The sequence below is a fragment of the Miniopterus schreibersii genome (genome assembly GCF_964146895.1).
Source record: "Miniopterus schreibersii genome assembly, chromosome: 8".
In the NCBI taxonomy this organism is placed as follows: domain Eukaryota; kingdom Metazoa; phylum Chordata; class Mammalia; order Chiroptera; family Miniopteridae; genus Miniopterus; species Miniopterus schreibersii.
Window position 1 is genome coordinate 1,669,724 of NC_138109.1, and position 14,687 is coordinate 1,684,410.

The 14,687-nt window shown below is 64.5% G+C and overlaps 1 protein-coding gene across 3 annotated transcripts in view; it reads left to right on the forward strand.

Moving 5' to 3' along the window:
- The window catches only part of TP73 (tumor protein p73), a 31,808-nt gene that overhangs the window by 4,649 nt on the left and 12,472 nt on the right, over positions 1–14,687 (forward strand). For all 3 annotated transcript variants that reach the window (XM_081144882.1, XM_081144881.1, XM_081144883.1), the window contains one exon: positions 8,554–8,796. In XM_081144882.1, the coding sequence (XP_081001008.1) occupies positions 8,554–8,796 (243 nt within the window). Of the gene's footprint in view, positions 1–8,553; positions 8,797–14,687 lie in introns of those variants that run through there.

The window sequence follows — 14,687 nt, forward strand, 5'->3', positions numbered from 1 at the left end:
CGTAGGGTGCTGGGGGTCAGAGCAGATGCCCCGGGGGCAGCGCCCTGGCTGACTCCCCAAGATGCTCCAGGCGGACCCCTCAAGATCAGAGCCCTGGTGCCGCCCTGCACCAAGCAGCCAGATGCTTGTCTGCCCCACTCAGAGCCCTGTCCCTGCCTGGGGAGTGGGGTGGCGGGAACACTCAGGGAAGATGCTGGGAGTGGGGAGCGCTGGGCTGGGGCCTCACCCCAGGAGCCCGCATCCGAGCCTCTAGCAGGAGGCAGTGGATCTGGGAAGGGGCATCTGGGCTCCTGTGGACCCCTCCCCTGTGCAGTGACTGCAGGGGCCCTCACACCCAGGCCCCTCCCATTCGATCCACACTGATCCCACGAGGAAGCCGTGGCCGACGCTGTTCCCTGCGTGTTCCACGGAGAGGGCGACCATGCAGCCAGGCCTCGGTGAAGCAGGGGCTCGGACGCCCATTCCTGACCCTCAGGCTTTGCCCCATGGGCTTAGCTCCAGCCCCTGACCGAAGGCGCCAGCCAGGCCTGGCTTCGGGAGGAGGCTCCTGGCTCCCAGCAGGGCCTGGTGACGGGGGGTAGAGTCCAGCAGAGAGAGCGAGAAGGGACTGGAGCCGTGAGACAGGGCAGCTAATGGCCAGAGGCTGCCCGTGTGGCGAAAACAGAGCCAAGAGGGTCCTTGGGCTGGGCCTGGAGTGGGCAGCTAGAGTGCGGGGTGTGCAGAGGCCCACCTTGGACAGGAACCGAGAACACTGTCCATGCAAACTGTCACCAGGGATGTGACTGGAGGCGCGTCGGCAGGGTCCCCGTGCAGCACTGAGCAAGCATGGGCGCTGCAAGCTTGTGGAGTGGGGGCCACGGCAGGCGGGGCACAGGAGGCCTGGCACCGGGACTCAGCGGGGTGAGGCAGGAGGGAGGAAGGGGGGCAGCCGCAGAGCCTCAGGCCGGGTGGGTCAGCTGGGGGGGCCTGGTGCATTCCGCCTGGAGTCTCATATGGCTGCTTGGTTCTCTCTGGACGGGCTTTGAATGTCCTCAGTCCCCTTGGTCGGGAGTCTCTGAAAGGAGCGAGAGCTCTGGCTGCACCGACTCAGCAGCCACGCCACCCTTGCTGGGTACTCGGGGTCCCCTGGCTGGTCCTCGTGAGCCCAGCTGAGGTCACAAAGCGAGAGGAGCCCAGTGGGAACCCAGACGGCTGTCACCTGCTGGGTCACAGAAATCCTGTCAAAAGAAACTTGAGCCCTGGCCGTTGTGGCTCAGTGGTTAGAGTGTCAACCTCCGGGCACTGAAGGGTCGAGGGTTTGATTCCAGGTCAAGGGCATGTCCCTGGGTTGCAGATTTGAACCCCGGCCCTGGTTGGGGCATGTGCAGGAGGCAACCAATCCATGTTTCTCTCTCACATCGATGTTTTGCTCCCCCTTCCTCCTTCCCTTCCACTCTCTCTAAAAAAACAATGGAAAAGCTCGGCGGGCGTGGCTCAGGGGTTGAGCGTCCAGCTATAAACCATGAGGTCGAGGTTCGAGTCCCGGTCGGGGCACAGGCCCGGGCTGCGGGCTCGATCCCCAGCAGGGGGTATGCGGGAGGCAGCCGATCGATGACTCTCATCATTGCTGTTTCTCTCTCCCTCTCCCTCTCCTTTCTTCTCTCTGAAATCAATGAAAACATATATTTTTAAAAATCAGTAGAAAACATATCCTTGGGCAAGGAGAAAAAATAAAAGAAAGAGCTCGCCGTCCAGGAGCCTCGCGCCTCTGAGGTCCGTGCGCTGGGCACAGCCTGGGCTCTGGGCCGCGGAGAAGCCGCCTCTCTCCCCGCCTGTGGGCGTCCCCTCCCGGGGGTGGGAATTCTGGAACCCCGTATCTCGTCCTGGGCCCCCGCTCCCGCTGGCGGCCCGCTGCCTGCCATCGCCATGGTACAGGCTCTGCGGGGCTTGTCCGCGTTCTCTCGTCACCTCTGTTCCTCACGAAGCCCCTTCCCTCTTTCCCGGGTGTGCAGGGCGCATACCAGCGGGACCTTCTCTGCCTGATCCCAGTGGCCCTGCCGAGGGGACGTGGGCCCAGGCGGGCCGGGCTGCCGGGCGAGGTCAGGGTCCTTCAGTGGAGCCGAAGCTCGGGAGACCCGCTGGGAGACGGCCCTGGGTCCTGGCTGGTGCGGGGTGCGAGGGTGTCTTCCAACCAGGCCTTGAAGGAACATGAGAAGGGCGCTGAAGGAGGGGGCAGGGTTTTCCCTGGCCCGTAAAAGAAGGAACAGGAGCCCGTGTGTGTCCTTGACCGCTGGTCCCTGCGTGGCTCCCAGGCCGTGGCCACAGGCCCACCCCCCTGGGGCAGGCGGTGAGGGAGGCGGCAGGATCAGAAGCAGCCGGGTGCTGGCGTGTTCTCAGCTCTGAGCAGAGTAGCTCCTGGACCCTCACAGAAGCCATGGGCACAGGCCCACAAGGCTTTGTGTCATGATAGTCACTACTCTACCCAGAGAGGTGGGAGAGGAAGCCCAGGAACACCAGGCCAGATGGAGAGAGCCTGGAGGCTTCCAGGAGGAGGTGTGGAGAGAAACAGCATGAGCCAAGGCCCTGTGGTGCGGACCAGCGGTGATCAGGGAGGCTGGAAATGGGGCTCCCTGGGGGTCACCACCGCCCAGAGGTGCAGGACTGCTGTCTTCCAACAGTCTGTGTCCTTGAGGCAGGGACACCTTGGTGTTGGAGCCTAGCATCGTCCCCTGAGGCCCCTGCTCTCTCCCTGTCAACCCCCCCCACCCCCTGCTGGGTGAGTCAGCCTGAAACAGCCTCTGGGGACATGACCAGAGCCGTGGTTAATGTCACTGACAGGTGTTTCTGTGACCATGGTCACGCACTGCATCCCACCAAAGGCCCCAAGGGCCCATCTCTGCACGGGTCCCCTGGGAACTTTGACCCCTGAAGGACCTTGACCTTTCTGACAACATGGCCTGCTTGGGCTGCTGGAAAAATAGGTTCCACTCCGAGGGCACCAAGGCGGCACCTAAATACACATCCACTCCGTCGCTGTTTCATTGTCTGGACCTGCCAGAGCTGCTGGCGCTGGCCGTGGACGCGGGAAGCGGGTGAGCAGGGGGGCATTGGGGCACAGGCGTTAGAAAAAGATTTATTTCCCACCTGCACCCCCTCAAATCATTTGAGCTGATTTACACACTTTAAAAAGATAAGCCCATAAAGGGATGGTTACAAAACAGCTCACCGCGGAAGGACCGGCCTGTGGCGCTGGGGAGCCACGTTCCCGGGACCTCACGGGGGTTAGGGTGGTGCCTGGTGGGCAGCAGCGGGGGCAGGGGACACCCCACCCTCACAGGGGGGTGGCCTGGCCCCGGGTGCCCAGAGCAGGAGTGGGCGTGGTGGGTCTGCCTGAGCTTTGGGGTCTATTTGAGTTTGAGGTCTGTTTGAGTTTGGGGTCCATTTGAGTTTTGGGGACTGTTTCATTCAACCTCAAGTTTCTGAGCGCCCAGTAGGGTGCCAGGTGCAACACGACAGGTGGGAAGTGACCTCCCTGGGGCTCTGGGGTCTCCCGCTCACCCTTCCGGGTGCCTGGCGCTCAGCGACTGTCCCCAGAGTGAATGACAGGAGGTCGGGGTCTCCCACCTGCTCCTGGGCATGGCGAGCCCAGCCTCAGTTTCCTCCTCTGCAACCCTGATCATGTTGGGCTTTTGTGACATGAGGCGAGATGCGTGTGTTGTGCAAGGGGGGCTCCCTGGATCAGGGGTTTCCTGGACAAAGTCACCCCTCCCGATGGAAAGTCACAGGATTCAGTGTCTCTGGACCCTCTTGTCCCCCCAGGAGGCTCCAGGCTGGGGGCACAGCTGCAGGGTTGGGGTGAGGTGGGAGCTGGGGTGGATTCCCCAGGGTGGCACCCTCTGCCTCTCACCCCCATCCCTCGCTGCTCCTGGGGCAGCATCTTCATTTCCCTGGGACTCGAGTCCTTGGAAGAGGCCAGCCCCCTCCCTCCCTGGAGACTTGGGGTTGGGGGGCACCCAGGCATAGTTCAGGACATTCATGCAGGGGGCGGGGCCTCTGCTCACCCTCCCCAGCCAGCCCCCCCCCCCCCCGCAGACCACTGGCCCCATCCCTGCGTGTTCTGCCGTGTGTGTGAGCACATGCGTGCATGTGGCCCCGGGAGATGGCCTGTGAGTGCCCTTGGCTGGCGCGGAGCAGAAACAGGCCACCCGGCGATTCAGTCAAGAAGCACTGATGGGCATAGGCTTGGGTGCCCACTCGGAGGGTAGGCCTGCCCACTCTGCCCCACCCAGCGGGCAGAGAGCACCAGGATACGGGCTTCTGGAGCAGACAGATGAGATGGCTTGTCGGAGCCGCCTGCAGGGTCCTGGTGAGGAGGCTTTGGGGCATTGGCAGCTCTGCAAGACGTAGCGAGGGTCTGCCCGGCCAGGCTCCTCCTAGAGCCCCTGCCCACCAGCCGTCGGGCTCAGAGGCAGGCCTGGTGCACACCCTCTGCCTGATCCCTGGAGGGGAGGCCCCCTGCCGGCTTCCTCGCTTGCTCTCTCTCAGCCCTGCCTGGGTCGGCCCGGAGCCCTGCGTGCACACATGTAGGCACATGTGGGCGCCGCGGGCCGGGCGTGTCCCAATCAGCCCACTCTCTTGGAGTTCTTAATGAAAACAAAACACACCAAAAAAGTCCAGGTTTTGCCCAGGTTCCTGCCTGCTGCCAAGTGGGCATCGCCCGGGCTTCTGAGGTCTGTGGTTCTGCAGGAGCCCCCCACCCCGCCCCAGGCTCCTGTGCACCCTGTCGGGCCTCCGCCTGGGGTCCAGGCCTTGGTCTCTGGCAGGGCTACTCTGGCAGAGCCCCCCAGCCTCTAAGAAGGAAACGCATGGAGCTCCCTGCAGGCAGTGGAGCCACGCAGTCTCCACACCTCCTAATCCGTGGGGTCCCCACTGCACTCAGAGCCCCAGCCACTCGGAGCAAACAGGACTAGAAACCGATGCGGGCGGAGGGGTCCCTGGGGAGGCGGGGCCCACAGAGGGGGCAGTGTCCACCCGGACGGTGCTCAGCAGGACGCTATCGCCCGGTTCTGCTGGGGAGGAGGGTGAGCCTCCTGGGCACTGGACCACAGGATGCTGAGCCTGCCCTGTCGGGGGGCCAGCGAGGGGAGGCCTGCAGGGGAGGCTGGGGGGGACCTGGGGCTGGGGGTCCGAGCGTGCTGTGCAGAGCGGGTTCTGCCCGCCTCGCCGGGCCTGGCTGCTAAAAGCCTTGCTCCCTCCCGCTTTGGGGCTGCTGGGCGTAGAGATCCTATCAGCAGCCCTCAGCTTCAGTGACTAATTCCCTGGCACCCGGCTCAGATGGGTAAAGAATGTGAACAAGTTAAAATCTGAACGGTGTTGTCGCGGGGCTGCCTCCCGTTTCTCCTGAGCAGGGCGGCAGGGGCAGGAGGACAGACCCGGAGCCCCCGGCTGGGCTGTCCCCACTTGGGGATGCGTCTGGGGCCGAAGCTCTCAGGGAGCCCCGGGCCCCGCCCAGCAGGGCCTAGGCTGTCCCCCGGAGAGAGGGGAGACCGTGGAGACCCCAGGGGTGGGACCATCTGGGGCCCACACCTTTCCCACCCCAGGACCCACCGGGCTCTCAGCCTCTTGCAAGTGGGAGGGGAGGGGCCAGCTTGCCCCTGGTCCTCTGTCCTGGTCCTTCTTACTGGGAGGAGCTGTCCCTGTGCTGTGACACCTCCTTCCTTCCTTCGTTGGCTCGGCTGCTTGTCCAGCAGACCCCCCAGTAGCGCTGTGCAATGACACGTGAACTGTGTCCCACGGGACAGTGTTCGCAGCAGTAACGGGGTAAGCGCCGTGTCCACGCGGGCCTGCAGATGCGGACTGGGAGCCAGGCTAGGCCGTCAGTGGAAGTGGAACCAGAGGCGCATGTGTAACTTTGCATTTTTCTAGCAGCCACATTTAAAAAAGGGTAAAAGAAGCAGGTGGAAATAATTTACGTAATTTGTCCCAAACTGGGCTCGAGCCGGTATAATCAATATGACATGGCGAAGGAGAGGTTTTACTTTACCTTCTCTCCACGGCACCGAGGCCTTGGCATCGGGGCGCCCTCATGCCCGTGGCACAGCTCAAGTCACACTGGCCACGTTTACGGTGCCCGTGGCCAGTGGCTGCTGCGTGGGCAGTTCAGTGACAGCACCTGTCCCTGTGGGGCCCGCAGTCCAGCGGGGCAGACAGAAGCCACAGGCTCTTGGAAGCTCCCACTCCCCCTTGGAGGGCATGCAAGAGCTCCTGGGGCCCAGCCTGCACCCTCTGGGGGCGCCGTGGCCCCCCCCTCGTGGCGGCCGGGCTGCGAGAGGTGAGGACGCCCCTCTGCCTGCGTCCAGTAGCTTCACTGAGCTGTAGTTTACGTAACACACAGGTCGCCTGTTTCAAGGGCACCACTCAGCGTGTTTAGTTTGTCCACGGATCTGTGTGCCCATCACTGCTGCACCCACAAAGGAAACCCCACACCCCGTGGCCACCAGGCCCAGCAGGGCCAGCCCCTGGCAGCCGGCGTCTGGGTCCGTCTCTGCGGACCCGCCCCGCAGACCCCGGGGAGCACGCAGTTCCTGGGTGAGGATCTGGCTCCCGTCACTTGGCAGGTTTGCGTCTCCTCCAGGCTCTGGCACATGTCACCCATTCATTTGTTTTCGTGGCTAAGAAGGAATATTCCACTGAACGCTGCCGTGGCCCGTTGTCCATTCGCCTGTCGGCGGGTGTGGGGTCTCCCTGTTTCACAGGTGGAGGCCCAGGAGGTTAGGAGGCTGTGGGGGGCCCGTCAAACCGAGGAGGGAGGTGGGCCCTGCAGGGGTCCCCCATCCCACTGTGGGAGGGGTCCCCGGTTTAAGGCGCCAGGCCAAGATCTGTTCTGGGTGGCGGTTTGCCATCCCGGGAGCTGGGTCGGTCATCTGCGGAAAGCAGCTGCCTGGCCTCCGGGTGGCACGGGGCAGTGGCATTGGCAAGAACCTGTCACCTGTCACCTCCCTCTCCTCTGTCATCTCCTGAGACTCCTTCAGAGCCTTCAGGACAGCATTTCCCTACTGCAGTTTCCCTCCCCAGGCCAGGAGGGGTCTGGAGACTCTGAGGACCCTTGTCATGGACACGGGGTGATGTGTGCCCTCGGGGGTACCGAGCTGGAGGAGCTCAGGTTCTGCAGCCCAGGCCACCTTCGGCGGAGAAAAAGACTGGGGGGCAGAGAGGGCTGGGCCGGGGCTGGGAGACACCCGGGAACCACGCTTCTGTTTCTGCATTTGGAGGGGGCAGGGAAGCTGCCACCCTCTCTGCAGAGGGGTGCGGGGCAAAGGTGCCCCTGCTCTTGCTGCCTGGTCTGCCTCTGCCCTGCCATGGGAACCCCAGGCCCTGTGCCCGCCAGACAATAACCCCCCATCTCACCACCTCCACTGGCCCCCGAGGCTCGGGCTCCCTTACCCACAGATGGCGGGCTGGTCTCCCGTGTCGGCCACCAGGGCCACTGCATCAATCCAGGCAAGTCACTGCCGCTCCGTACCTCAGCTTCCTCGTGTGTAAAACGGAGACACTGACAGTGCCCACCTAGGCCTAAAGGGACGGTCCACTCAGGCCGGGGAGCCGTCCAGGAGCGGACAGGGAGCCGTTTCCCGTTTGCAGTTAGAGGCCACCCGTGTTCCCCTCCAGACCTGCCCCTGCTCGGAGCCTGGACCGGGGAGGGTTCTTCCTTGAAGGCCCTCCAGGGGGATCTGAGACGGGGCCCCCCTTAAGCTCCTGGTGGGGGCTGATCCATCCCTGGTCCCCAGACGCCACAGAGGGTGACCCAGGGGACACACCCACATAGGGAAGCTCAGAGGTCCTGCTCCTTCAGTGTGAGGCCTGGGGGAGGAGCTGGGCGCCAGTGCCCAGGGTGGGCACAAGGTGTGGACCACGAGGAACCCTGCTAGCAGCAGAAACGGCTACGGGGTCCCTTCTGACCCAGAAGGAGGCAGCCCACCCTACAGAGGCCCTTGGAGAGTGGCTTCTGGTTCAGCCACTGACCTTCAGCCGCCACCCCAATCCTAGCACCTACGTGGCCAGATCTAGGGGTCAGACCTGGTCTCCAGGGCCTCTTAGGCATCCCCTGCACCAGAGCCCAGGGTGTGTCTACTCTGTGTGGTGGGGGTGCCCTCTGCCCCAACCCCACGGCTCCCACGGCCTGCTTCCTGGGGACTGGGGTCTCCCCGTGTGAGCTGTAACGGGGGGTGCAGGAGGGGGGACATCAGAGCTGGTGCTGCCCCTGGAGAGTCCAGCTGGAGCCCGAGAGGGTGTCCTGGGCTGGGGCCACCCCCACAGGCCGCTGCCTCCAGGTGTGCTCCCTGGGAGCCTGGGAACCCTGGCACCCGGAGGCTGATGGAGGGGAGGGCGAGGTGAATATGTCAGTTTATCCCCACACAAGTAGTGACCTGTCGGGTGGGGGGGACCGGGGAAATATTTGGGATGACGCGGGGCTGGCCCTTTAAGGCGGCTGTAACAGGACACCTCGCTGACGGGACTGGGTGCTGGGGCTCAGCCTGACTGCGGGTCCCCCTCCCTCCTCCCGCTTCCCGCCAGGCCCAGTTCAATCTGCTGAGCAGCACCATGGACCAGCTGAGCAGCCGGGCGGCCGCCGCCAGCCCCTACACCCCGGAGCACGCGGCCAGCGTGCCCACCCACTCGCCCTACGCGCAGCCCAGCTCCACCTTCGACACCATGTCTCCGGCGCCCATCATCCCCTCCAACACCGACTACCCCGGCCCCCACCACTTCGACGTCACCTTCCAGCAGTCCAGCACCGCCAAGTCGGCCACCTGGACGGTGAGTCCTGCTGCGGCATCGGAGGGCGCGGGCGGGCGGCGGGCGGCATGTCCTGGGCGAGAGGGTGGCCGAGCGTGCCCGGCTGCCTGGCTGTCCTGTCCGGCTGTCCACGCAGGGTTCCCGCCCGGCCAGTGCCTCCCCACCGGGAGGAGCGTCGGGCAGGAGGCGTGTCTCGGGGCTGGGCAGTCTGGGTGTGCCCACCCCTTGGGCATGTGGTCAGAGCTGGCCAGCTTCCCGCAGGGCTGCGGAGGGGATGGATGTGGCTCCCGGGCGAGATCCCCGGGGCAGCGGCTGAGCGTCTCGCCAAGACCGTCGGGCAGGCTCAGGTGGGGGCTCCGGTTTGAATCCTCTCCTGGGTGCGCTGGGGGCGTGCGGCTCTGCTGCCGGGAGCCACCTGAGGCCGGGTCCCCAGAGGCCCCCTCCTCCGGGCAGCGTGAGGTCCGCACCGAGCATCTGGTGGTTGGCAGACGTGGGCTTTGCCGTCACACGTGGTTTCTGGGTTGCTGTCGCCAAGCACGGGCGTGAGATGGGGAAGTTCAGGAGAACCACAGGCCGTGGACTCGAGGGCACTGTGCCAACATGGATAAGGTCCTGACACCTGCGACCTCCGATTGCCTGGCCTTGAGTTCGCATGAGCTCTTGAAACCACCCAGCAACCCACGAGGCGGACTCTATCACTGTCCCATTTACAGCCACAAAACCGGGTCACGGGGAGGGAACGCGGTTTGCTCAGAGTTGTGCAGGTGGTAGGTGGGGGTGCGGGCATGGAAAGCCAGGGGCTGGGCTCCGGGCTCTGAGCTCCTAAACACAGAGCCGCCCTGTCCACGTTGCAGCCGGGAGAGGAAGGGGCTCCCGGCCATGCCCACCGGCAGGGCGAAGGCTGCAGGGATGCCAAGACCTCCAGACAGACCTCAGGTTCACCTCCAAGGGCAGGGCGCCCAGAGTATTGGTGAGAAAGGCAGCCCCAAGGCCCCCCGGGTCTCTTGCCCACCCCCAAAAGGAGGAGAGTGAGCCCTGCCTGGCCCCCATCCTGTGGACACCTGGCAGTCCCACGAGGCTGTGCCACCTCCCCAGGGAGCAGCCTGTGCTTACCCACACCTGGAAGGGGGACCCTGGATCAGAAAGTCCATGCAGGGTGTCTTGTCCCGCCCCCACAGGAGCAGCGAGTGGGTGGCCCCGATGCTCTACCACTTAAGAACCCACGGCCCTGGCGGCTGAGGCTGTGGTTTTCCCACGCTCCGGGGGTGGGGAGATGGAGGAGGCGGGGCGGAGCCACAGGCGCCCTGGGTCAGGCCCTGCAGGGGGCCAGTCCAGGCTCTGGGCTCCAGACCGTGGTCCCCCTGGGGCTGTTTCTGGTCCCTGCTCAGGGTGTGGCCTCCCCAGGTGGTGGCCTTTCGCCGAGTCGAGGCTCAGCCCGACTCCAGGGCCTCCATGGGCTGCGAGGGGCAGGGCCCACTGTGGTCCAGTCAGCGCCCGGTTTTCTCATTTGTAAATTATTTCAGCAACGCTCCTTGCTGAGAGTGGTGACAAGGCTTAAAGGAGACGATGCCCATGCTGCACAGCTTGGGGCTCAGTGCGAACAGAGGCAGCGAGATGCCTTTATGATTATTTCCTCTTCGTGCCTGGTGGTGATGGGGTGCCAGGGAGCCTGGTCCTCATGGGGGGTCGTCTCTGTTCTCTATTGTCTGTGGGGTCCTGGTCCTCACACCTCAACTCTGAGGTCTGGCCTGGTGACCAGTAGCCAGGTCAGGAGGCCTCCATGGCATCCCCACACTTGCATACCTCTGGTGACCAGAGGCTCACTACTGCTCCAATTCCACGTTCAGACTTGCTCCCTAAGCCCTGTCTCTCCACTCTAAGGGGAAGGGTCTGGGTCTGTCCCGCACTGAATTCTGCCGTCAGGGCCTGAGTGACTGGTCCCCCGGGCGTCCCGGCCGGCCCTGTACGGGTCCTGGCTCCCTTCCTGCCCACCGCTTGAGGGTGCTGGCAGGTTCTCTGCAATGTCTGGGGGGCTCAAGGGCCTCAATGGTCTGAGCTGGTCTCGGGGCAGGAGCTGCCTCTCTGCTGGCTGCTTCCCTGCCTGGGCCTCTGCCACCCTCCTGGTTGCCTCTTCCACCACCGCCGCCAGGTGAGTGGCCATGGGGCAGGTGGGGCTTGTGGCTTGGTGACAGTTCTCTTGGCCATACGTGTCCTCATGGGGTGGTCTTCCCAGAACGGAGGCAGCCCCGGGCAGCCACACCAAGGGGCAGGGGAAGGCCCACCTGTGCCCATCGCTCTGTCCCCATGCAGCAGCCCCCCAGTCCCCGACTCCCAAGCACGGTTGTCCCTGGCCACCCCTCCCCGCCTGGGCCCTCGGAGGCTCTTGGCCTGAGCAGCTGAGCTGAGGAGGATGCTGCTGCCACCAGGGCCCACGGTGCCCCCCAACCCTCATCAATGCGGGGGGGTGGGACAAACATCGATAATGAGATTTTTGGCACCTCGGCTCCCGGGGAGCAGACCCCCGCAGGCTCCTTCCCTGGCCCGGGGAGGGGTGGTAGGCTCAGGCGCAGGACAGGACTGCCAGCCCCCCGCTCACAGCTCGGGGTCTGACTGCGCCATCGCTGCCCGGACTTGCTGCCCGGCCTCCTCACGACGCAGGCCGGCTGGTAACTGAATGATAATTCATATTTTTCTCAAGTCAGTTCCAGACTGACTGCTGCCTTCACTCCATTCCCGCTCAGGGAGACACCCCGCCGGGCCCCAGGTGGCCACAGCTGTGAACGAGGTCTTTGGCCTCTGCCCGGCCTGGGCCCCTGCGGGGGGCCCGCCAGGAGGTGCAGCTGCCCCGAGCAGCTTCCTTTGGACTTCACGTGTCACGCCTGTGTTCCTTGGGCACGGGGGGCCTGGAGCTCTCCGCTCACAGGTATATATGTTTGGACACACGCGCAAACACCGCACACATGCATGCACATGCAGACATACTCACACACGCGCTCACTTGTAGACACACACACACACACACATGCTCACATGCAAACACCACACAGAGTTGCACACATACAAATATACACACTCACACACATGCTTACATGCAGACACACATGTACACGCATGCAGGCCTCTCACTGCCCAGGGTTCTGACAAGCCCACCCCCACAGAGGTCAGGAGGAGGTGGGCCTCAGGCAGCAGCAGCCGGAGAAGGGACTTGTGCTAACCAGGGGCCAGGGACCAGGGCCAGGGCCAGGTCAGAGTGTGGCCATCGAGGTGGCTGCGGAGTGGGTGGAGCACCCTGCTGTGAGCCACCCCAAGCTCAGGCTTATCTGTTTGGGGGCCCATCTGTGCTTAGGGGAGACAGACCCTGTGAAAGGTTGCAGCTTCTCTCGAAGCCCTCAGGCACTGATGTTTCTTGGACCGGTGGACGGTAGAACCAGATGTCTTTGGCCCTGTTCCACACCCTCCCGGGACTCCCCATGGGTTGGCAGTGATGGGGACAGCCGGTGACAGGAGTCCCGAGGAGCAGGGAGGAGGGGCAGGGCCGTGAGAGGGGCATCTGGATGCCGCCCTGCCCAGCTCAGCCTCTTCCTGCTCCCAGGGCTGTGCCCGATGTTTAGGAGGCTAGGGGACGGGGCTCTGAGGTCAGGCAGGAGGGTTTGGTGTGGTTGGAGCCCTGGCCCAGCCTTGGGGGCACCTCCGGGAGACCCGTGGCCCACCCAACAGCCTGCAGGGGCGGGCAGCCATGGCACATGGGGAGGTTTTGCACAATATGATGGCACAGCCCCCGCCTTGCCTCCAGCTGCCCCGGATCGGGGGGGGGGGTGTCTGTGTGTGTGTGTCCATCCTGGGGCAGCCCCCCCCAGGAGGGGCACATGCAAGGCGGCGGGAACACGGGCTGCCCGGGATTCCTGCGTGGAAGGCAGCTGAGTCAACGCTAATGGATTCAGGAGGAAACTTTCCAGGCCCTTGGAGGTTCGCGGGCAGGAAAATAATTGTGGAGGTGTCCCAACACGACCGCGGTATCAATTGCGTTATCCTAAAAGTTTATGGAATGCATAAGTGGAATTAATACCTTTTACTGGCACCAGAAGCAATTATGCGTATTTAAAGCCAAGGGAAGCGTCCTCACAGTGTTTATTGTGGAGATGAAACGTGGATTATTAGGGGAAACGAGCACTCGGGGAGAAATTGCCGAAATCGCTCGCATTGTGTGCAGCTGAGGGCGGACTGGCTCCCCGCAGGCGGACCCTGGCTGGGCTGGTGGCCCTGGATAGATGGTCAACAGCATCGGCAAAACCTGCTGTGCCCCGTGCCGCAGGTGCCTGCTGTCGGCAGTTGAGTTCGCCCACTTTAGGGATGAGAAAACCGAGGCTCATAGAGGGCACGTCCCTGCTCAAGGGCAGGGCCAGGCTCGGCCCATCACACCCTCTGCAGGGGTCACCTGTTGAGAGACCAAAGCTCTGCTGGCCCCAGGGCTCCCCTGAAAAATCACCACCCCCACCTGTCCAGGGCGTGCAGGTCCCCAAGCTCACCAGAGACCCAGGCGCCTCTCCCGCTGGCAGGGAGTGAAGTTTATTTAGGGTGAAGCGGGGTGGGGACTCACAGCTTCACAGACAAAGGGTAGGCCTTGAACTGGGGCCCTGAACTGGGGACCTACCTGCAATTTCTGTGGCAGGAAGTTCAGAGGCGGGAGGGCCCCATGCCCAGGGCTCCCCACGGAAGCCAACAGGGCAGTCCTCCAGGGAGGCCACCCTGAGCATCTGCCACAGCTGAGGCCATGGCCTGGCCTCCTCCCCTCCTCCCCCCCAGACACCTGCAGCTGGTCAAGCGCCAGCACCGAGGCTGCAGGACATGGGGAAGGAGCCGACCCAGCAGAGCCCACTGGCGCTGGACCCACGGCCGTGCCCAGAACGCTGTGCCATAGTCAGAGGCTCCTGCTGACCCCACATGGGCTGTCCCTTGCAATCCCCACGGCAGATGAGGCCAGGCCAGCTCGGAGGACACAAGGGAGGTGGGAGTGGGTGCAGGGGGCTCCTTCCCCGGCCAGGATGGGGCCGGGCCAGCGGTGGACAGCGCCGGCTGCTCAGCCTCCTGCTCCATCCACCCCTGTGTGGGCAGCTCCGGGGCCTGGCCCGAGGCCCGCCTGCTGGGTCCCTGCCAGAGCCATCTCCCCGTGAGGCCGTGGCAGGCCGGGAGGGCGCCTGCCTCACCAGGACAGCTTGTGGGCGCTCCAGCTGGCAGAGTCAGAGAAGCGGTTAGTGGGCAGTGACCGTGTGTGGACCTGGCTGAGGCTGAGGGACACGACCACCATTTGTGCCCTGGAGTGGCAGGGGTGGCTGCCTGGGGGAGCTCTGCAGTTTCCTGCAGGCCCAGCCCTGTCCCCAAGGCCCCAGAACACGCCTTACTCACCCCTCCAGCCCCCTCTGGTCCAGGGGACGCCAGGTGACGTGCCTGGGCTGCAGAACAAGGACCGGCAGAGGCCAGGGCCCCGCTGCCCAGTGCAGCCCCCCGCTTCCCGGCCGCCCCAGCTTCTCCCCTCTCCTCTGGGCCAGGCCGGCTCCCACCGCCTGCTTCTGGTGGGGCCTCAGCTCCTGACCGGCCGGTGCCCTGGGCCTTTGCTCTCCACCAGGGACCGGTGCCCGATGCCTCTCCTGGGCCCGCTCAGTGCGCACCTGCTGCCCCCCCCCATCTTAGCCCAGGACTGAGCCACGCGGCTGTTCTCTGCCGGCCGCAGCCGCGTGGACGAGCAGGCCCGAGGCCAGGTGCTCCCGGGCCGGGAGGGCCCCCGTGGCTCTTGCTTGGGACCAGTTTGGGACCTGGCTGGAGGGGACCTTGGGGCAGGCTGCCTGGCTCCTGAAGGGTGTCCACCCCCCACGCCCCAGGCTCCCTCTCCCCAGTGGGCAGCTTCTCATGCATAG